General features: G+C 49.5%; 1 protein-coding gene and 1 pseudogene across 2 annotated transcripts in view; both read left to right on the top strand.

Moving 5' to 3' along the window:
• Positions 1 to 5,993: 5,993 nt before the first annotated feature.
• LOC147915633 (uncharacterized) lies at positions 5,994 to 7,196 on the top strand (annotated as a pseudogene).
• Position 7,197: 1 nt separating this feature from the next.
• Positions 7,198 to 21,407, top strand: part of GABBR1 (gamma-aminobutyric acid type B receptor subunit 1) — a 28,330-nt gene continuing 14,120 nt past the window's right edge. Inside the window, exons 1-11 of one of the 2 annotated variants that reach the window (XM_087438215.1) lie at positions 7,198 to 7,275; positions 7,573 to 7,666; positions 8,376 to 8,579; positions 9,334 to 9,519; positions 10,868 to 10,888; positions 12,356 to 12,516; positions 15,987 to 16,121; positions 16,519 to 16,689; positions 18,053 to 18,154; positions 18,573 to 18,638; positions 19,080 to 19,271. In XM_087438215.1, coding sequence (XP_087294341.1) covers positions 7,249 to 7,275; positions 7,573 to 7,666; positions 8,376 to 8,579; positions 9,334 to 9,519; positions 10,868 to 10,888; positions 12,356 to 12,516; positions 15,987 to 16,121; positions 16,519 to 16,689; positions 18,053 to 18,154; positions 18,573 to 18,638; positions 19,080 to 19,271 — 1,359 coding nt within the window. In that variant the 5' untranslated portion in view covers positions 7,198 to 7,248. Of the gene's footprint in view, positions 7,276 to 7,572; positions 7,667 to 8,375; positions 8,580 to 9,333; positions 9,520 to 10,729; positions 10,889 to 12,355; positions 12,517 to 15,986; positions 16,122 to 16,518; positions 16,690 to 18,052; positions 18,155 to 18,572; positions 18,639 to 19,079; positions 19,272 to 21,407 lie in introns of those variants that run through there. The other variant, XM_087438214.1, reaches the window with a different exon arrangement.

Here is a 21,407-nt window from a genome sequence, read left to right as displayed (position 1 = left end):
GGTAAGGCTCCTGGATGGTAAGGGAAGGGTACTGGGCATGCCAGCATCAGGGACAGCAAAACAACAGCACCTGCAAATAAGGCTAGTAAGTATAGATATTGCTAAAAGGGAACATCCAGATAAACACCAGTCGTGATTACCCCAGCAGTTTCATCCACAACAGCAATGCTGATATGCAGAGGGATCCCAGAGAGACAGACCCCTGGGTACCTTGGAGATGCTTCTCACAGCTGGTCATCAGGCTGAGCAGGGTCTTTGGAGTCAGATAAACAGATGTTCTCATCTTGGCTTATTACATGTGAGACATTGGGTAAATTATTAAATTCATTTGAGTTTCAGTTTCCCCCTTCACAAAATGGAGATAATAATATCTATGTCAGAGAATGTTATAAGGAGCAAGTGGGACAATCTAAGTAAAGCACATGGCCCCAAACTGTAAAATCAATGCTATTAGGGCCGGCCCTGTGGCTTAGCTGTTAAGTGCTCGCGCTCCGATGCTGGCAGCCCGGGTTCGGATCCTGGGTGCGCACCGATGCACTGCTTCTCTGGCCATGCTCAGGCTGCGTCCCACATGCAGCAACTAGAGGGATGTGCGACTATGACATGCAACTATCTACTGGGGCTTTGGGGGGAAAATAAATAAATAAATAAAATTATAAAAAAAAAATCAATGCTATTATTATGATCCTGTAATTCACAGGGTGGAAGGACTTATATGTGTGGAGAATGTGTCACTATTATGGCCTGTGGAAGAAAGCATCCCATTTCACCAATACCTAGAAGGTCTTTCACAAACGGCGGAGACCACCAAGAGATTAATAGGCTTGGAAAGTGGTGTGATAATTCCGTACAGTGGAGTGAAAATTGGTCTTTGAGTTGGAAGATGTTTTTGCGGATTGATCTTTTATTAAGCTTCTAACCAGGTGTGCAGCTCTTGTAGTGAGGATGAAATGAGCTCCATCTTTAGGGTCCCTGCCCTCATGGAGCTTAATGTCAGTTAGGAAGGCAGATATTAAAGAAATTATTTTGTAGTTATTTTAATTACCACTGAGATAAGTGTTTTGAATGATGAATACAGTGTGCTATAAGAGCAGCTAGTAGGGTGGGGGTGGGGGTCTAGGTTAGTCCGAGGAATTCAGGGAAGGCTTCCCTGGGGAGGTGATATTTAAGCTGTTAATGAGGTGAAGATGGCATGAGGTGGGGAGGCTGAAGAGGACATCTTCAGGCAGAGGTTGCTGGGTGTGCTTGGTCTCTGACTTGAAAGTATGTGAACAAGTTTAAAGAAGGCAATCAGGCCAGCATGGCTGGAGCACCTGAGACCTGGGTCTGAGACCCAGCTCTGCTATTTATTGGCTATGTGACCTTGGGCAGATCATTTAAACTTTCTGGGCTGCAGTTTTCTCATCTGACAAATGGAGATATTACCACACAGAAACAGTTGAAAGGATTAAGAGAGATAATGTGAGTTCTCTGTAAATTATGCACCAAGAAGGTATTATGTTTCTGTGCTGATCTAAGTGTAATAAATACTGAAATCATTTGAAGGTGTGTATGAGTCACGTTGACTTTTAGAGTTTCAGAGTGATGGCGTGGAAGCACAGGGAAGGGAGAGTTAAAACCCAGCAGGTGTTTGTTTACTCTAGACTGCTAAAGACAGAACCTGCTTCACATATGTCCCAGACTTTCCCTCCTGCTAAGATTTGAATGGTACATACAGGTCTCTGGACCAGGGCAGGACCCACTGTAATAGGGTCATGGATGTGGACCTGGTTAGGTTTCCACATAGGGCCTTTATGAGGATCCTTGCTGGTGTTTTTATGGTATTTCCATAAATAGAATTTCTAGTCTATTGCCTCAAATGTGTTCATTGGACTCCTAAAACATCTATTTGTAAATATTGTCTCATGTTTATAAACTCAGTTCCACATACCCTTTTCTGTAATTTTAAAATCCACAATGTTCTGAAAACCAAAAATTTTGTCTAACTTATTTGGTGGCAAAACCTGGCCTGACTTACATCCATTTTGTGGCAAAACCAGATGTGAAACTATTTATAGTCTGTATTTACTCCACTTAATGTTGATATCCATGCATTTTACTGGAGAAATATGTGTTTATTTTATTATGGACCTGCACACACATATCAAATAATGGAGTTTTCAGCGTTCTGTACTTTCTAGTAGAAAAATCTAGGTGATGAGTCTTTTTACTCTGAGTATATTTGGTTAGTGTGCTTGTGTGCTTCGAATAATTAAGGAATCATTATAGGTACTTGAACTGGACATAATGGAAGAGACGAATCTGGTGCAGCAAAATGAACAAACAAAAACCATACCAACCAATGGCATACATGCATTATGATGCATATGCTTTTCAGATCGGCATGAATAATTATGCATAAATATTCATATCTGGTATATACTTAATTACATATATATTTAATTAAACATAATAAGTGTTTATTTTGAAATCTTTAAAAATCCAATTCTCTTGCAGGTCCAGGAGTAGAAGTGCTCACTTTTCTAAATCTGTGAGCCTGACCTCATATGCCCTTTGGAAGAAGGGACAAACAAGCTTACTAGTTTCCTTTTTGTTGCTTAGGTTAACCTAGCATTTCGTTACACTGTGTTCATTCATTTATTATAGAAGAGCTCACTTGCGGAGAAATCATTTATAGAGGCATCTCACGGTGTCAACTTTGTAACCTGGTTATTGGCCCTGAGCACCTGTGAGACTGTGCTCCCATGACCTCAGAGCATCTTGTGGGCAGGGGAGTAGGTATTTACAATGTGGCCTTTTTATTTCGGTGAAGTTTTGTGAATTCCAGACTGGGTTTCCCTGTATATGCCTGTAAAAGTATTATCGAAATAGCTTTGTAATTTTCCTGGTTCTTTTTCCTGGCACAAAGAACCAAGGCCAGAAATGTCAAGAATGTATAACCAAACTAGAATTGTGCGTGGGAAGCAATTGAGAGGATTTGTTAAAGAAAGATTTTCCTCCATCTCCCTACCTTCTTCTGGCCCTGTAATTCTGCATGCCTACTCTCATCAAGAAAGGAAGAGAGAGAACACACAAATGAAAAATGAGGGGCAGAGTGAAAGAGGAAAGACTTAGTGATATTAAAGCATGGCAGAAAGGGTTCAAGCCCTTGTTAAAAAGCTAGAGTTAAGCCTAGCATGTAAATAACTTCATGTTTGAATTTTAAACCTTTGTCCCATACATTTTTCTACAACAAGGGCTGTGTAGGACAGAAAACTCTCCCTGAAGACAAATCTTCCACCCCAACGTAAGAGGACGTGAATATCTTCTCTTCACACACTAACTGCTACTACTTCAGATGGGAAAATGGAACTGAGATGCAGTTTGACCTTTGATAAAGAATGCCTTGGGGTGGAAGTTGGGTGAGAGCTGGGCCTTGAAACTAAGTTTCTGAATGCAGTGGACAGAATCCGGAAACAGAGTAACAGACCTAAGTTTGAATATTGGCTCTGTCAATTTTATAGCTGGGTGACCTTTGATCTGCTTCTTACTTCTCTACATCACAGTTTACTCAGCTCCAAAATAGGGAAATTCATATCTATTTGGCATGGTTGTGAGAGAATTAAATTAGACACCCCTTGGAAGCACCTAGTATCTAGCAGATCATCAATTGATTGAGCTACTTTGCTTAATATGTTTTCAGGGCTTGTGGGGTGCTAAGTTCTGGGCTATATGTTCTCAGGGTTGGGCAGTAGATGCAGAGGAGAGGAAAGGAAGTGGAAGTATGGAAAACAAAATGAACAAGAAGATTGGTCATTCTCAGGTAATCTGAGTAGGAACACCATCTCTAAGAAAAACAGTCAAAAACTGTAAAAGGAGGTGGTGTTGCCAAAGGCACAAAGAACACAGGAATGAGGGAAGAAGGATGGGATCAAGTCCAGGGACCTTTCCAGAGGAGAGGAGTTTTGTACTTGGTGTGGACGGCAAAGAAGGAAGTGGATCAGCTGTGGGGAGGGTGGGGTTAGGATACTCAAGCAGTGGGTGGTCTATTGAAAGACCTCAATAAATGTCCTGAGGAATATGGGCCAGGAATCTGGGCAGTGACATTGCAAGGTCAAAAGGTGTGAAAGAAGAAAGTTGCAGCCACTAGTGGAAAAAGGTGAGCAGTTTGTATAGTGAATATAATTGGAGCTTCTGTCCACACCCTCAAATGCCTCTGCCCAAATGAATAACAGATTTTGGCTATACTGTTGCAACTTGCTTAGGAAGGTTAAAAAACAAATCTTAAAAAAATGATTATGAAGGTAACACTTGTAAAACATTTGAACGAAAACTGAACAAATAAGACAAAAACAAAGTTATCTAAAAATTCACGGCTCCAGAGGCATTCACTGCTAACATTTTGATATATTTTCCTCTAGCTTTTTAAGAGATATATACCACAGTTGTGCAAATTTTGTATCCTGTTTTTTTTCCTCAAACTTTCATATTTTCCCATGTCAGTGTCATTAGGTACTCTTTTAAACATGTTTCTGTAACGATTTCTTTGAATGTATACATTCCAACTTACTGAATCAATACTTTGTGATTTGGACACTATGGTTGTTTCCTTTTCTGATTTAGCATCAGCAGTGTGGCAATGAATATCACCAAGATAACTTTCATTTTCATGGAATCATAGACTCCTCTTTTCCAGGGGAGATTCCATTCTTCCAACCCCCTCATTTCAGGCAGGACTCCAGTAAAGAGAATGACAAGTTGCCAGAATGAAAGACTAGACGAGGACCTTGAGAGCTTGTTTGTAGGCTCCCCATAGAGTGCCTACTCAGATCCTCCCCTACAGAAGGGCCCTGCTAGGTCCGGAAAGGGTGTCCCCTGGATGCTTAGCCATGTCAGGACCACATAGGAGCACAGAGGGAGGGTGTCCTGCTGGTGGGATAGCTGAACTAGCGTGTAGACTGGGCACATAGTCAGGAAATTCTTTCTAAAGCAGTCTGGGAAACTTCTCATCCATATGATGTTTTTCGTGGTGTCAATAAATTTATATTAGGCGACATCTTCATTTTTTGGTTCTGCTATGCTGAGAGGACAGGCCACTCATAGGAGGGGTGGCTGTCATTCTCAGTGGCTAGAAGTCCTGCCTCACTCTCTTCTCCTTCTCTTCTATTTTCTAGCTCAATGGTTCTCAACCAGTCCCTAGAGAACATTTTGAAAATTTGTGGGCTTTCTTTTGGTAATTATAATGATGGAGGGGGGCACTATTGACTTTCATGGGTAGGGCAGGGGTATAAGATATTCTTCAAAGAATAGCCTACACAGTGAAGAATTGTCCCAGATTCTCAAATGTCCCCTAGGACATTCATGTAGGTGAAAACCTGTGTTTAATTATCTGAGCCTACAATTTAATACAGTTTTTTTCTTTTTTAAAAAAACGGTTTTAATATACAATGAACTTTCTAGGAATGCAATTACAGTTCTGTGTAAATTTAGGGAAGATTGACTTTGCTACCGCGAGTTGTTCAACATTTCATTAAATCACTTCATTGATGGCAACATGCTGGAGGTAGTTGAGTCACCAACTCGGCACCTGTATCAGCCTGCGTTTGTAGCAGTTCTATCATCGTGATGCTATGGATAAGTGCAAGCATCTGCCTACTTCATTATGACTTCTAGTAGTCAGGCCTCAACACTCACACCTTAAAATATTGTTCATGTTCTTTTACTACAAATTACTTTTTTTCATTTCCCCTTTATGTTACAGACAGGGAAGCATGTTAGTTTCTTAAAAGTTATGTGTGTAGGTAGGTTATATCATCTATGAATTTTAATTCAGCATAGTACAGGAGTCACTACAAAATATTTGTTATAAAAATGGTTGAAGGTTGAGAACTTCAGTTCTAATCAGTCTCACAGTATTTGGCTTTTTCCCATCTCTTTCCCAGGACCAGCCAGAAAGGATTTTTTTTCCCCCCAGAAGGAACCCCTGTATCCTCTAGCAGCCCACACTCACTCCTATGAACAACACACACACAGACACATGCACACACCTTCCACCACCAGACAATAGCCAGAAGCCTCTGGAACTGTCAAAAGGCCTGTATTTCCCCACTCTGTCTCTAGAGTTTCCAGTTCTCCCTTAGTGGAGAAATATTGATTGCTAGGCCCTGTTGGAGTGTAGAAGAAAACGCTGGCTCCTGCCCGCTTGGAGCCTCTTTCTTTCTCTTGCCTTTTTTCTTTTTCTCCTACTACTTCAGTTTCTCTCCTTGATGCTCCCCTCCCGGCCTTTACTTCCAGTCCTCTCTCCGCGCTCCCCTCCCGGTGCAGGTGCAGGCGAGTAGCAGTGCTGCTGGACCCATGGAGCCGCTCTGGTCTCCCAGCTCTCTTCCCCGCCCAACTCTTGTGGCCCTTAGGTGGCTCCTGGCCTTCACCCCCTCTCCTCCCGCCCCTCCACTGTCTGACCCTGGCTTCTCCTTTCTCCCCCACCCGTCTCGTTCTCCTCCTGGCCCTCGGCCTCTCTCCTCTACCCCCGATTCAGGGCTGCCTTCTCTTTGTGCAACCGTCTTTCTTCACCTGCATCCCAGATTCCCTGTCTCAGCGCCAGCTCCTCTGCCTTTGGCTCGGGCTCCCTCGCCCCTACCCCACTTCCAGTCGTCTTGCCCGCGGGCCCCCACCCGTGTGTGCGTGTGCACAGTCTCCCTCGCTCCTACCTCTCAGCCCCGCTCCCCTCCGCCGCCCGCCCCCCCGGCGCTGTGGGCGGTCCAGGGCGGGGCCGGGATCCGGGGCGGCTCCCGGGGCTCGGGTTGTGGGAGGTGCCCGCTCCCCGGTCTCCCCCTCTCTCCCCCGCCCCAGTCTTCTGCACCCTCCTTCTTCCCTCCGCCCGGGAGCTTTCCCCGGTCCCCGGCGCCGCCTCCTTCCCTCCCGGCTCCCCGCTCCCGCGGCCGCCGCCGCCCCAGGGAAGGAGAGACGGGGGTGGGGTTTGGGGGAAGCGAGAGAGGAGGGAGAGACCCTGGCTGGGCTGGAGCCCGGATTCGAGGGGAGGAGGAACGGGAGGAGGGGAAAGGTGGAGGAGAAAGGAAGGGGGAGCGGGGAGGAGCGGCCGGGCCTGGGGCCTTGAGGCCCGGGAGAGCCGGGGAGCTGGGCCGGCGCGCCGAGGTAAGAGCCAGGGCCCGGGGGAACGGGGTTTGGAGAGGGGCGCGCTGGGGGAGGGCCGATCCGGGGGGACAGGGTGTTGGGGGAGACCGGGAACCGCGGGGAAGGAATCCGGGAGCGATGAGGCGGCCAAGCCGGAGAGCGTGGGTAAGCCGGGCTCCGGCGAGCCGCGGGGGCCGGGGGAGAGGAGGTGGTGAGAGGTGGAGTCCCGGGAGGGTGGGGGGCCGAGGGAGGCAGGAGGAGGGTGGGGACAGGCTTTCTCTCCTCCTCTCCCCCCACCCCGCGCCGGGCTCCGCCCCCGCCTCCTCCGCGGGGCGCACTCCTAGTCCCCAGGCTGAGCCGGGTCGGAGCCCGGGAGGCAACCGCAGGGAGGCCGGGCCGCCTCCCGGGTCCGGGCCGCGCCGGCGGGGCTCGGTCCGGTCCTCACGGCCGCCTCTCACTCAGATGCTGCTGTTGCTGCTGCTGCTGCTGCTGGCGCCGCTCTTCCTCCGCCCCCCGGGCGCGGGCGGGGCGCAGACCCCCAACGCCACCTCAGAAGGTGCACCCTTCTCCGGCGACCTCGGGCACCCCTCCACCCCACTCCCCCTTTCCTTGCACCTCCTCTTTTCTGGTCCTCATTACTGTCCCTTCAGCCCTACATAGCATCCCGGCCTGGCAACCCCGTCTGCTTGGCCCCACTTTACTACTCCTGACCCCCTTTCCATCACCCCGCGTTATTACCCAGCACCCCTTTTCCCCTGCCCCACATTACTACACTAGGCCACCTTCCTGTGACCCCGCATTGTTTCCTCCACCCCACCACTCTTTCCTGGCCCCACATTACTACCTCAGTTCTGCCCTTTCCTTGGTCTCACGTTGCTACCCAGGTGGCCTTATAAGAACCCCCTCTCCTCTCATCCTAATTCAACTCAAATATCCTCCTTTAGCCTTTCTTACCAAGCTCACTTGCATACTATACCCCCTTCACCGATTTCTTAATTACTTTTCTCCATTACCTCCAACCATCACCCTCTCTCCGACTTGTGGGCTCTGTCATTAGCCTTAACCCTGGCTCATTTCTCTCCGTCTTTTAGCCCAGGATTCTGTCTTCATCCCCACTCCCAACCTCTAGCATCCCATCCCAACCCCTCTGTCCTCCACCTGCCCATTGACCACGCCCTACGCTCCCCTGTCTCCCGCCGCTGACTCTGCCTTTTCCTTTTTTCCCACCATTCCTCTCTTTGCGCCTCCTGGGACTCACCCCTCAGGTTGCCAGATCATACACCCGCCCTGGGAAGGGGGCATCAGGTACAGGGGCCTGACTCGAGACCAGGTGAAGGCTATCAACTTCCTGCCAGTGGACTATGAGATTGAGTATGTGTGCCGGGGTGAGCGCGAAGTGGTGGGGCCCAAGGTCCGAAAGTGCCTCGCTAATGGCTCCTGGACAGATATGGACACACCCAGCCGCTGTGGTGAGTAGCCGGCAAAGCCCCTCCCCTCTTCAAGACCATTGCTCTTCCTCACTCAAACTTAGCATTATTACTTGCAAGTCAGCACTTTAAATCCAGTGTAACTAAATTCACAAATACATTTATTGAACGACTACTATGTAAGAGAGACTTTGCTGTGTGCAGTTGGAGGCAGTAAAGTTAACAACCTGCACGTTTCATTTCATCCTCCCTTCATTAGGCCACTGACCATTTGATAAAGTAACTTGATTATTCATCTTGTGAGTTACTCTCTTTGAGGATTATGAGTGGCAGATTATGCAAAAACCTTTTAAGATGGTTTCATCACATTTTCAAATACTTCTGTCTCCAACATAGAGACCATATACCCAAGAAACAAAACCCAGTTTAACATTAATATAAGCCAACTATAATAAGTAAGGCAAATCTGATTGTGCATCTAAAGTTACATACATCCACACATCTTAAAGCCAGAGAACCGCCCACTGTAGCTGACTTTCAAGAGATACGATTTTATGTGTTTATAGCTCCATCTTGGGTTCCAACAATGGAAATGCTTTTTTCTTTTTTCTTTTGGGAGTGCGTGGATGCTTACAGGGTTAAGGGAGGAGTGGACGCTAGAGAGGAATCCCTTTTACACCTGATTTCCTGCAGAGTAGGATGCTTGTGGACTCAAACCCAAATCTGAGCCCTCTGCTCTCTAAGGGGAAAGAGCCTTCTCCAGCTCGCCTCTCTCTATTTTCCTATCTCTCCACAGTCCGAATCTGCTCCAAGTCTTATTTGACCCTGGAAAATGGGAAGGTTTTCCTGACGGGTGGGGACCTCCCAGCTCTGGACGGAGCCCGGGTGGATTTCCGGTGTGACCCCGACTTCCATCTGGTGGGCAGCTCCCGGAGCATCTGTAGTCAGGGCCAGTGGAGCACCCCCAAGCCCCACTGCCAGGGTGAGGGGAACAGCTGCCTGCATGCAGCTGATAAGGACGCTTGTGAGAAGATGGGAGTGGGGTGGGAATGGATGGTGGGAAAGGACGGGGTGCTATACAAAATGGGGGACTTTGGGGAGGCAGAGGTGAAAGCCCAACTCTTTCCTCCATCCACCTGCCTCAAACTTCCTCCTGCATTCCCCAGTTTCCACTTTACCTACGTTGGGGGCTTCCTTCCTTTACTTTTCCCTTTTTATATCTTCTCCTCGCTCCCAATTCTTGGGTCTCACATTTTCTCTTTTCCTTTATGAATCTCACCCTCCATCATCCTTCTTAAGGTTAAAATACTCCAATTTCCCCTTCTCTCAGTCCCTTTCTCTAAACTTAGAACTTTCTATGTATAACCCTCTTCTAGAATTGATCCTCTCCATTCATTTTTGATTGAATTACTGTAAAGACTCAGAAATAAATCATGTGTCATATTTAGAAAAATTGATAAGATTGGAAAGAATATCTGGGGTGGAAAATTATCAGGGTAAAAATTAAAAAGACTTAAAATTGGGGGCAGAACTGTCAACGCAATAAGGACAACCCAGGGAGGGGGGTGGGAAGAGGATTGTCCTTTTCTATACCTTCCAGACAATCATCATTCCCCAAGGGAATTGGTCTTGTGCCCACTCCCTTTTTTGCCATCTAGTTCTGCAAACTTCTCCCTTTGCTGGGCACCCAGATTCTCCCTCTACAGTCATCTCTCCTGGGATGCAGGCATATCTCATGCTTCCTCTACCCTTGTAGACTCTTTCAAGATGCTCGGACCTGGCTTTCCTCACTTAACTTAATTATTCCGCTTGTAGTTTACCATTCCATTCTGGAAATTGAGAGCCCCATCCGGGGGTGGATTTACTAAGAAGCTAAATTCACTTACACAGGCCTCTTCTTGTAATGTAGAGGGCTCTAATAATGTGTTCACGTGATCATAGGTTTTTGTAAAAATTGCAAAAGTAAGATATTTTAACAGCAATAGCTTAAAACTAATTGTATTTGTAATTTGTCATTTTCTTTCTCTTAAAGAGAGACCCCCAAATTTTATAATATTTAGGCTTCACAAAGCCAGGATCTGCCCATGTCTTAGCTGTTGGCACTCCTGTCTCAAATTCTGTTGTCCTATGAAAAATGAAAGAAGAAAACCAACAAGTCCTGACCCAGAGCCCCACCTTGCTCTTATCCCCAGGCACCCTCCCCTGAGAAACGCAGGCTTCTGCTCTCCCCGGTCTTCGGCATGGACAGGTGTGGGAGGGGGCTGGGGAAGGCCAGGGAAGCTGGGCGCCAGTGGTAACTCTTCTCTGATCCCCGTCTTTCCTGCTGCCAGTGAATCGAACGCCACACTCAGGTGAGATCAGAAACCCTTATCGCGTGCACTGCAATCCCATTACCCCTCACTCTTCACCCTCCACTCCCAGGGATTCTACCCTAGGCTATGGGGTCTCGTCCTTCTCCCACCTCCCTCCACCCACCCCAGTTTGCGGCCGGCCCCTTCTTTCCCTACCTGTTTCCTGCCTCCAGTCCCGGTTTTCTGCGAGGCTGCGGTCCCTCCCATCTCCCTGCTTGGCTGCGCTCCCTGGGCTCCGCCTCCTCCCAGGCTCTGCTTCTGCCAAATGGCAGAGCCCCAGCAGGGGGCGGCAGGGTGCTGGGAGACCCTGAGCTACCACCTTGCCTTCCCCTGTGGGGTTCCTTCCGACCTTCTCTGGAACCTTTTCCTGCCTGCCCCCTTCCTAGGATTTCGCCTGACGCCTGCATCAGCCCAGCCCTCTTATCTCACCCCCGCCTGGATCATCTCCCTCCTTCAGCTCCTCCCCATATCCTTTCCCTCCCCGTATCCTTTCCCTTCTCTTTTATCTCAGCTCCTTTTCCCATCACCCTTTCTCAGCCTTCTGCCTACCCAGCCCCAAGTTCCTTTCCTCGATCCCCGTCACTCCCCTTTACAACAAGCCCCCTCTTCCCCACCCAACATCTCTCTCCAAAGCCTTTGCCATCGCCCTCTCCCTCACAACCCTCAGGCCTTCACCCCATCTATTCACACCCCCATTAAGACGCTCAGGCGCCAGCCCCTTTTCTCTCGCGTCCCATTCTCGTTCTTCCCTTCTCGCCCCTCGCCCCTCAGTGCTTCAGCCTCCAGCGGCTCCCTCCGCCCACCCCGTCCTCCCGGCACGCCCCTTCCCCTCTTTTCTCCTCCCCTGGTGTCCGCTTAGGTGGGACCCTTCCCTTCCTTGTCCGTTCCTTTACCCCTGGGGGTCGCGTCCCCCCTGGCTTCCCCACCCCTCCCCGCTGACTGTTGTTCCCACAGCGCGCTCGCCTCCTCCATCCCCGCCCCCTTCCTCCCTCCCCAACTCCTGCCCGCCCCCCCACCGCTGCCGCGCGCCGCCCGTGACGTCAGAGCCCCCTCCCAGCCCTACATCTCCCTCCTCCTCCTCCTCCTCCCCTCGGTCGGGTCAGTCAGTCCGCGAGGAGAGTCCGCGGTGGCGGTGGCGGTGGCGCGAGCTAGAGCTGTGGGGGCCGTAGGAAGCCAACCTTCCGTGCTTCCTTGAGGCCCTAGCCCCCTCATCCCCACAGGGATGGAGGCACCTCCTCGACACCCCCTCAGCAGCACTCCCCAGGAAAAGTGTCCCCCCTGAGCTCCTCCCCATCCCCAAGCAGCTACCCCCGCCCCCCGCCATGGGTCCGGGGGCCCCCTCTCCCCAGGTGGGATGGCCACTGCCGCTCCTAGTGGTGATGGCGGCGGGGGTGGCTCCGATGTGGGCCTCCCACTCCCCTCATCTCCCGCGGCCTCACCCGCGGGTCCCCCCGCACCCCTCCTCAGAACGGCGCGCAGTGTACATCGGGGCGCTGTTTCCCATGAGCGGGGGCTGGCCAGGGGGCCAGGCCTGCCAGCCCGCGGTGGAGATGGCGCTGGAGGACGTGAATAGCCGCAGGGACATCCTGCCGGACTATGAACTCAAGCTCATCCACCACGACAGCAAGGTAGCCCGGGACATGGGAGTGGGTGGGAGGTGGGGGCTTGGGGGGCAGGGGGACAGCTGCACGCGCCTGTCTGAGTCGCTTCTGGAATTATGAGGCAGATCCCTCGCATGTGTGACTAGCAGGAGATGGGTTGGGGGTGCGGGAGCTTGGGGGGAGTCGCGGGAGCTTGGGGGGAGTCGCGGGGGCTGGAGGTTCAAGATGAGGGTCTGAGGTTCAAGATGGTTAATCATGCTACAAGGCAGACCTTTCTGCTCCTGAGACCCATGGAGGTGCCCGGTGACCCATGGAGGTGCCCGGGGTTTGGGGAAACTGGGGAGGGACTTATAGCAAGCGCTGAGCTGATCTTGATCCTCCGAGGAGTAAACTACCCCTGGATGGGTTGGGGGATGGAGGGAAGGTCAGAAGTGGGGAGCTGGATCAGAGCTTTATATTCACCATAGTAACAAGGTAAATCTTGGCAGCAGATTGGAGCTGGAAGGAATAGGGACAGAATGAGAAACATTTTGAGGGACTTGAGCGCTCTAGTTTATTTATCACAACAAACAGCAAGGTAGCTGTGAGCTCTACCTGACTCCTTTTCATCCCTCCATCCCATCTCTGTGGAGGGTTCCTGGACTGTGGGAATATATGGCATATTGTGGTTGGTGAAGGCTAATGGTCAGGAGATGGGCAGAGGCACTGGGAAAATGAATTGCATTAAGGGTCCACAAAAGAGTCCCCACAATAGCATGGGGCTGGAGAGAAATCAGGATATAGAAAGGAGAAAGACAACAGGAAAGAATGGCAGTGGGGGAGGGGGGCAAGGAGGAGGGGAGGGGCTCATGAGAGATCCTGGGGCATTCTGTAGCACTCTGGCCCTGAGTTTATCTTCCCTACAGCATTGTGGCCTCTAAGATGTGAGAAGGGAAGTAGGATGTAGGGTTAGGGAGATGAGCAAGAGGGAGAGGGGGAAGGTAAGAAAATTTGGGTCTAGGGGTAGTAGGGGATGGTCCTATAGATTCCTTTCCCACCCCTCTCCCTACATGAATAATTGGGAATATGGGGAAGGATGTGGCACAGGGAAGGAAGGAGATTTGGGATCTCAAATTTATCTTCTCTGACATGTGGCCTCAGAGACTTAAGGGATTGAGGGAGAGTGAAAGAGAGTACAGAGGTGAGGATTTGGTGATCTTACCCTTGGGGTGGACTGAGGCTTTATATTCATTCTTCAGAACAGAAATCTATACCTAGAAATAGTTATGTGAGGGAGGAAGGGGCAGAAGTGGAGTTGAAGGTAGGGTGTTGGAGGAGAAGAGAGCACAGGACTGTTAGGAGCTTAGAGAGGGAACTTCAGATCCCTTCTGACACCTTCTCAGTGATTCTAAAACTTCAGTGTACATAAGAATCATCAAAGGAGTTTGCTAAAAATACAGATTCTAACTCCTTGGTCAAGGGTGAGTCCCAAGGATCTGCATTTTTACCAATAGAAGTCCTGCCCTGGTGGATGTCCATGTAACTCATCCCAGGGTGCCTATGGTAAGAGCAGCAGGGCACAGGAAAAGATCTGGGTATTGTGGCAGGAGAAGCAGGAAGGGAAATAGAGGGTCAGATCTGATGGAGGGGTCAGCCTTAGGAGAGCAAGAGAGGGAGTTGGCTATGGGGGATGGGAGTACGGGAGAGAGACGGGGGAGCTGGGTGCAAGCTTTAGGATAAGGGATCACAGGGAGCTAGGAGAGCCCTGTGTGTGAGCTTAAACTCATCCACCATGACAGGTGGTTCCCTGGAGGTGTTGGAGAGCAGATGGGAAACCTGAGAGAAAGGAGATGGAGGAGAAAATAGCAGCGGTGGCAAGGGGGAGATGGAAAGGCAGACAAACTGGAATGTATCAACTGGAATGTGTCGTTTCCTGCCTGCAAATCCGGATCCTTGCAAGAGCAGAGGAGAGGGAGGAGAACAGAGGAAGTCTATTGGGGAGGGGGTAAGAGTTACATGGTGGAGGGAATCTGCAGTGATGAATAGGGTGTGGAAGCGGGAAAGGGATGTTAGAGAAGGTAGAGAAGGAAGAGGGAACCCAAGAAGAGACAGTGAGGTAGCATACATCGCCCTGTATTATGTATCTTGTATGTTTTCATACGTCCCCATTATTCCTATCAATCTTTTCTTCAGAGAAGAAAGGGAGGGGCACTGAGGGGCCTTGGGAGAAGGAGGCAGGGGTGTGCCAGGATCTGGAGTAATAAATGCTGGGAGAGTGCGGGAAGGTGGGACCTGAGAATGGTAAAGAAGGATGAAGTACCTTCAAAAAACGCCATTGAGTGGACATTGAGCACGACCTTAGCAGGGGATGGGGTTGGTGGGCAGCAGAGAATTCCCGGTGAGTGTTGGTCCTTTGGATTCTGCCAGCCTCCCCTGGCTCCCTTTCTCCAACTTCCCACGGTGTCCCAAATGTCAGGCCTCAGTGGGAAGCAAGCAGACTCCAGGGGGCCGTCTTTATTTCCTTGCTACTTGCCCTGCCATTTCACCCTCCCCAGTCCCCTGTGCCTCCTGTCTGTCCTCTCTGCTCTGGCTCCCCCCTGACTTCCATTTCTTCTCCACTTCCTTTGGGGCTCCAGCAGCTTCTGAAATGTCATATTTCAGCAGGAGGGGACCAGGCAGTGGGAGACCCGTGGCTGGCTTTTCCCCCTCCGTCGTCCCGGTCATTCCTTTCCTTTCTAGCTTTCTGCGTTGTTTACTTTTCCCATCTCCATGCCTCTCTTTCAGGCACCTCAAAAAGCATCTGGTTTCTTGAGAGTCCCATTCTCTTTATTTTCCCTAGTTCTTTCCTCATCTTTGTTTCTTCCCTGCTTCCACCCCTGAGTGTCTCTTTTTCTAATGGACCCGTCAAATGTCAGGGCCCAGCAGGAGGGGATGGATCTGCTGAGCTGGGACCCCCTAGTGGTCTTGTTCCTTTTCTCGCTTGTTTGTTTATCACTAGCCCTGAAAAGAGAAGAGGGAGGGAAAAATGGAAGGTGGGGAGAGGGAGTTTGCAGAGGTGAGGGAGACATTTTCATAATATGGCTTTGAGGAGGCTGTCTGGGGACTTGGGGAGAGTTTATTCATATTCCTGCAGGCTCTTCTTGCAGATTTTTGGAGCATAGAAACATGGGGGCAGGGGTGATAGAGAGAAGGTGGGCGGGGGATGTCTGAGGATGAGCTTAAAGGAGGGAGGACAGTATATGCATTAACAGTGATGGAGGGATGTGCAGGAGAGGGTGCGGGTAAGGCACCAGGTGGAAGACAGAGAAGGGTGTTTAACAAATGAGGGAAAACAAGAGACTCGACAGGGAGAGATGTCAAGAAGGAGAAGAAAATGGTAATAATGATAAAAGGGTTTCAGCAGAGGGATGGGTAGTTGGGGAAGTAACTAAGTTGTTGATGAAAAATAAAAGAGTAGGAGTTGCAGGGAGGGGAGGAGCTCTGGGAGAGCCTGCCCTCATCAGGTCCTCCTCATTCAGTGTGACCCAGGCCAAGCCACCAAGTACCTGTATGAGCTGCTCTACAATGACCCCATCAAGATCATCCTCATGCCTGGCTGCAGCTCCGTCTCCACGCTTGTGGCTGAGGCTGCCAGGATGTGGAACCTCATTGTGGTAAGCAGGGCTATGAAGGTCAGAAGGGGGGGCCGTTCCCCTTTGCGCTGTACTAAAGAGGGGGTGTACTAAGGGTTTGTATTTAAGAGGACTGCGGAGGACCTGCTTCCAAGATTCAGAGTCCTTTGCAGAGACCCAAGCTAGTCAGCCTCCTAGCAACAGTGTCCTGACAGCGCTGTGGCTGACCTTGTTCCTATTTGAAGAAATGGAATTTGGATCAGTGAAAGAGCGTTCTGATTGTGAGGGGGTATGTGGGCCTTTGAGAATCTCTTTCCTTGGGCAGAAGTACGGAGGTTTGGAGAGACTGGTGGAGAGAAGCCCAGAGGCAGGGGAAGGCTTACAGCTCTTAGTGAATCCGGGATGAACATACCCTTTGCACTACCCCTGTCCCTTTTAGCTTTCCTATGGCTCCAGCTCACCGGCCCTGTCAAACCGGCAGCGATTTCCTACATTCTTTCGGACCCATCCTTCAGCCACACTCCACAATCCTACCCGTGTGAAACTCTTTGAAAAGTGGGGCTGGAAGAAGATCGCCACCATCCAGCAGACCACTGAGGTCTTCACTTCGGTGAGGAGGGATGGGGTGGAGGGGGCATTCACTCAAATCCCAAACTCAAACTTGGGATTCATTTTAGGGGGAAGATCTTGTTTTTTTGTGTGTGTGTGTGAGGAAGATCAGCCCTGAGCTAACATCCATGCCAATTCTCCTCTTTTTTTGCTGAGGAAGACTGGCCCTGGGCAAACATCTGTGCCCATCTTCCTCCACTTTATATGGGATGTCGCCACAGCATGGCCTGATGAGTGGTGCATCAGTGGGTGCCCGGGATCCGAACCCAGGCCACCAGCAGCAGAGCGTGCATACTTAACCACTGTGCTGCAGGGCCGGCCCAAGATCTTGTTTCTTAAAATCAAAAGACAACACAGTCTGAGTGGGTTAAGTGCATGTCCTTTCTGTAGCCAGAGGAATAAACCAGTTGAGTTCTCAGGATCCTCTCCAACTTTTTGGTTTTAGGACTTTTTTCCTCCTTTAATACTCTGTTCCTCAGATAGACCCTAAATGGCCCAGTTCTGTTAAAGCAGATTCACTCCAAAGTTGAGACCAGGTAAGGGAGAGAATGTGGGATAGGAACCAGGAAAGTGTCAGATTCCAGAGGCTCTCAAGGCAGGTAGTGGTGGGTGGGAAGAGAACAGAGAGAATGGAGCTATTGAAATGGACACAGGGACGGAGAGGGAGGAGACAGGGAAGGAGAGAAGGAGAGAAAGTGATGGAGATGGAGATAGAGAAAGAGAGAGAGAAGAGATGGAGGCAGACAGACAAGTATATGTACACGGGTCTGGTAGTTGACTCTGAGAGAGAGACGCGGACAAACAAGGAGAGGTGGAAGAGGAGATTTGTGGAGGTGGAGAGGAAATACAGGGCTCCATACCTGAAGAAGGCAGTCTGCTTCCTCTCTTTTGTTCTATTCTTTGGATCCTCTATCTGCCCTTATGTTCAGTGGCCCTTTAATCCTCCCCCAACTTTCTCTTGATGATTCACGACATTCTTCTCTGATCCTTTTTTCTATCTGCCCACTTGCTTCTTGAGGTTGACATCATCCTGTCTGTACCAGACCTGCCTGGTCTTCTCCTGGTTCCTCTGTTTCCGTTTCCTCCATTTTTGCTGTCTGGTAGGAGTGGGGTGAATGAAGTGACTTTCCTAGACACAGATCCTCAGGAGGGGCTCACCATGCACCTTCCCACTTGGAAGCCACATCCTAAGACTCCAGATGCTTTCCTTTGAACTCTCCCCACCCTGGGCACAGAAGCTGTTGAAGGGAGGTTCAGAACTGCTGTTCCTTTGCTCTGAGTATGCAATCCCCAGGTAACATCTCCAGTCTTTACCCCCTCGTGCACCCCATGTTTTTTCTATTTGTTTCTCATTGCCACCCAAGACTCTGGACGACCTAGAGGAACGAGTGAAGGAGGCTGGAATCGAGATTACTTTCCGTCAGAGTTTCTTCTCAGATCCAGCAGTGCCTGTCAAAAACCTTAAGGTGAGATGGGCTGGAGTGGTGGGCTCAGCCTGCAGAGGCACCAGGTCGGGGAACAGTGGTGGGTTGGAGAGGAGAGCCAGGCGGGGGCGAGTTGTTTTTTTTGGTATTGAGTTATAATTGACATTTAACATTGTGTAAGATGTACAATGTGTTGATTTGGTACATTTCTATACTGCAATATGATTACCACCATAGTGTTTGCTAACACCCCTATCACGTCACATAGTTTTGATTCTGCGAGGCGGTAGCATCTCCTGGGGAAGTTTAGCTCCATCTTCCAGTTGACATTTATCCACTCCCCGTTGAAGCCTGCACGAAGCACTTAGGGACAGGAAATCAAAAGCTTTGGAAGCGCTGGCTTAGCCCCACCAGCGTTTCCAGGCCTCCCTCAGGAGCTCTGTTTCTCTCCATTCTCTAGCGCCAGGACGCCCGAATCATCGTGGGACTTTTCTATGAGACTGAAGCCCGGAAAGTTTTCTGTGAGGTGGAGTTGGAATCGGTAGAGGGAGGGGGACTGGGTGGGCTCTTTGCCTTGGGTGTCTCATGGGATCTCTTCTCTGCATCTTTGCTCAAGTTGAAAGCAAATGATCTGAGGTGATGATTAATACAATGTCCCTGTCTGTTGGCTCCGACTCCATCTCTTGGCTTCTCACACACATAACACTTTCTTCAGATCTCACTTTCCTATCCTTTTGTGTTTCCGGAGGGGCTCACGAATCCATCTTTCCTGAGTGGCTGGAAAAGGTCGCTCAGAGATAGAGGCTGGGGAGGAACTTACAAGGAGGAGTATTTGATCCTTTGCTACTACCCCCAAGAGTTATAGAATTCCCTGCTCTCCTCTGATTCCCAAGAGACTGAATAGTGTCAAGTGAGATAAGACAAAAAACAAAACAAAGACCCAGCCCTCCTCCTCCTCTGCATTCAGGTGTACAAGGAGCGGCTCTTCGGGAAGAAGTATGTCTGGTTCCTCATTGGGTGGTATGCCGACAATTGGTTTAAGATCTATGACCCGTCCATCAACTGCACAGTGGACGAGATGACCGAGGCGGTGGAGGGCCACATCACCACTGAGATTGTTATGCTGAACCCTGCCAACACCCGCAGCATTTCTAACATGGTGAGAATGTGAGGACTTAGAGGCTGGCATCCGGGCAGTTGGAGGGGACTGAGGGAGCCTTGCAGGGAGGGGAGCAAGTGTAGAGTTTGGAGGTGCAGGAGGGCAAGGGGCCTCTGCCCACTCTGAACTTGTTTGCATCATGTTTCCTGTGGATTCCACCTCTGCTGTGACTTCTTTGGGCAGGAAGGAGAAAGAAATGAAAGTGGTATATTCGCTAGGCCCCTGATGAGTGGAAGGGCTGTTGCCATGGAAACGAGGAGCTATTGGCGAGAATGCAAATGAGAGAGGTGTTAATGATAATACAGATGCTGTATACGCAAGCACACCTTTACCAGAACGCTGTTCCTGGGCAGAAATGCATTTTATTTTCTTGGTGACTTCAGAGAACTTTAGAATTGCTTAATATTCACTCCTGATTGATACACGGTTAGCTTGGCTCCTGATGCTTTTTTAATGATTCTCTTTTAGAATTTTAGATGTAAAAGGGACTTTTGAGATCATTTAGCCCAAGATGGCTGATTAGTGACAGACCTGGAGCTAGAAGACACATTCTCTGATTTGGGAAGGTTGGGGCAGCCCTGCAGGTGAGGCATACAAGTGAGTAGGGCGTGGCGGGGAGAGGCTCCTTTCTTGCTCAGCACTACGTCTTTTTTTTTTTGCTGAGGAAGATTTTCCCTGAGCTAACGTCTGTTGCCAGTCTTCCTCTATTTTGTATGTGGGTCGCTGCCCCAGCATGGCCACGAGTGGTGTAGGTCCTGGGAACTGAACCTGGGCCGCCAAAGCGGAGCGTCAGCACTACATCTTCAAGATGTAGTGGGCATCTACAAGAATCTTGGGCAACCTATGTGTCTGCTTATTACACCCAGGGTAGCTGCAGGTCTGGAATACTTGCTTGGGAGAGCATGCCAGGGGCGAGTTAATAGTTGTAAAGCCCCCAAATATCTTATTTAAAAAAAAAGTTGTAATAAGAGTTGTTTCTTTAGTAAACCAGGAGCTTAGATACATGATTTCAGTGATCCTCACAGCAATACTCTGGTGTAGATTTATCATTTCCATTTTATGGACCAGGAAATTGAAACTCAGAGAGGTTAAGTGACTTGTCCCCGGTCATGCAGCTACTGAGTGGTCAAGCTGGATTTGAGTCCTACTTGAATCTAACTTCAAACCATTCTGCTCCATCACCTCCCATGGAAAATCATGAACTCTGACTAAATGTTTGTACTTTAATTGGCTAACACTGTTTAGCTGATGGCAGTTTTTGAGCAAGGGAGAAAGAAGATTCAGGACGTTTATTCTGGCAGTGGATTGTGATGAAAAGGTCAGTTGCCATATGGATTCTGGTCATGGATACTGTCCTGGGATGTTCTAAGGGCTTCTATATTTAAGGTATCTTGGTTGAAAAATATGATGGAAAAATTCTGCAAAGTCAGAGCACCTGAGAAGAGAGTCGTCCTTGAGAACCTGGGGACGTAGTGGAGCTGGTAACTGAAGCCAGAAAGGCTTATGATGCCCTGAGACCAGGACCAGCCAATTGTGGCTTCTGTCCCATAGCAAGGAACTAGAGGAGCCCCTGACAGGAAGCGAGGATTTGGTTTGGGGTGTAGAGGGACATCTGGGCTTTGGAGCAGGGTGAGTTGGAGGGTCTCTTTCTGGCTCTTGGTCTCTAGAGAAAGATCGTGCCTGCCTTCGAGGCTAAGAGGTGTCACTAGGCCCATTTGGTAGCCTAAAATGCATGGTAGAGAAGCCAAGATTTTCCATAAGGTAGAAACAGTCTCTAAAACTGACTAGGGAAGAGATTATGGCAGACTCAAACAGGACCAAGAGAAGTGGATCAGAAACAAGGGTTGGGCCTAGGGCCCTAGAGCCACAGAGACTTACAGAAGAAGCAGAGTTGCCTTCACTCTGTAAGGATGGCATTAAGTTTAGGTTAGTAGTTCTCAAACTTTAGCTTCCTTCAGAACCACCTGGAAGGTTAGTTAGTACACAGATTTCTGGGCTCTTGCCTTGGAAGTTCTGATTCAGTAGGTCTGGGGTGGGGCCTGGAAATTTATAGTTCTAAGAAGTTTCCTGGGAATGTTGAAGCTATGGTCTATGGACCTCATTTTGAGGACAGTGGTTTTCAATCAGAGGTTACAA

Source organism: Ceratotherium simum, chromosome 13 (assembly GCF_057802395.1).
Source record: "Ceratotherium simum simum isolate JZ-2026a chromosome 13, ASM5780239v1, whole genome shotgun sequence".
Classification (NCBI taxonomy): Eukaryota; Metazoa; Chordata; class Mammalia; order Perissodactyla; family Rhinocerotidae; genus Ceratotherium; species Ceratotherium simum.
Note: the sequence above shows the minus strand (reverse complement) of the source record. Positions and strands in the feature narration are given on the sequence as shown.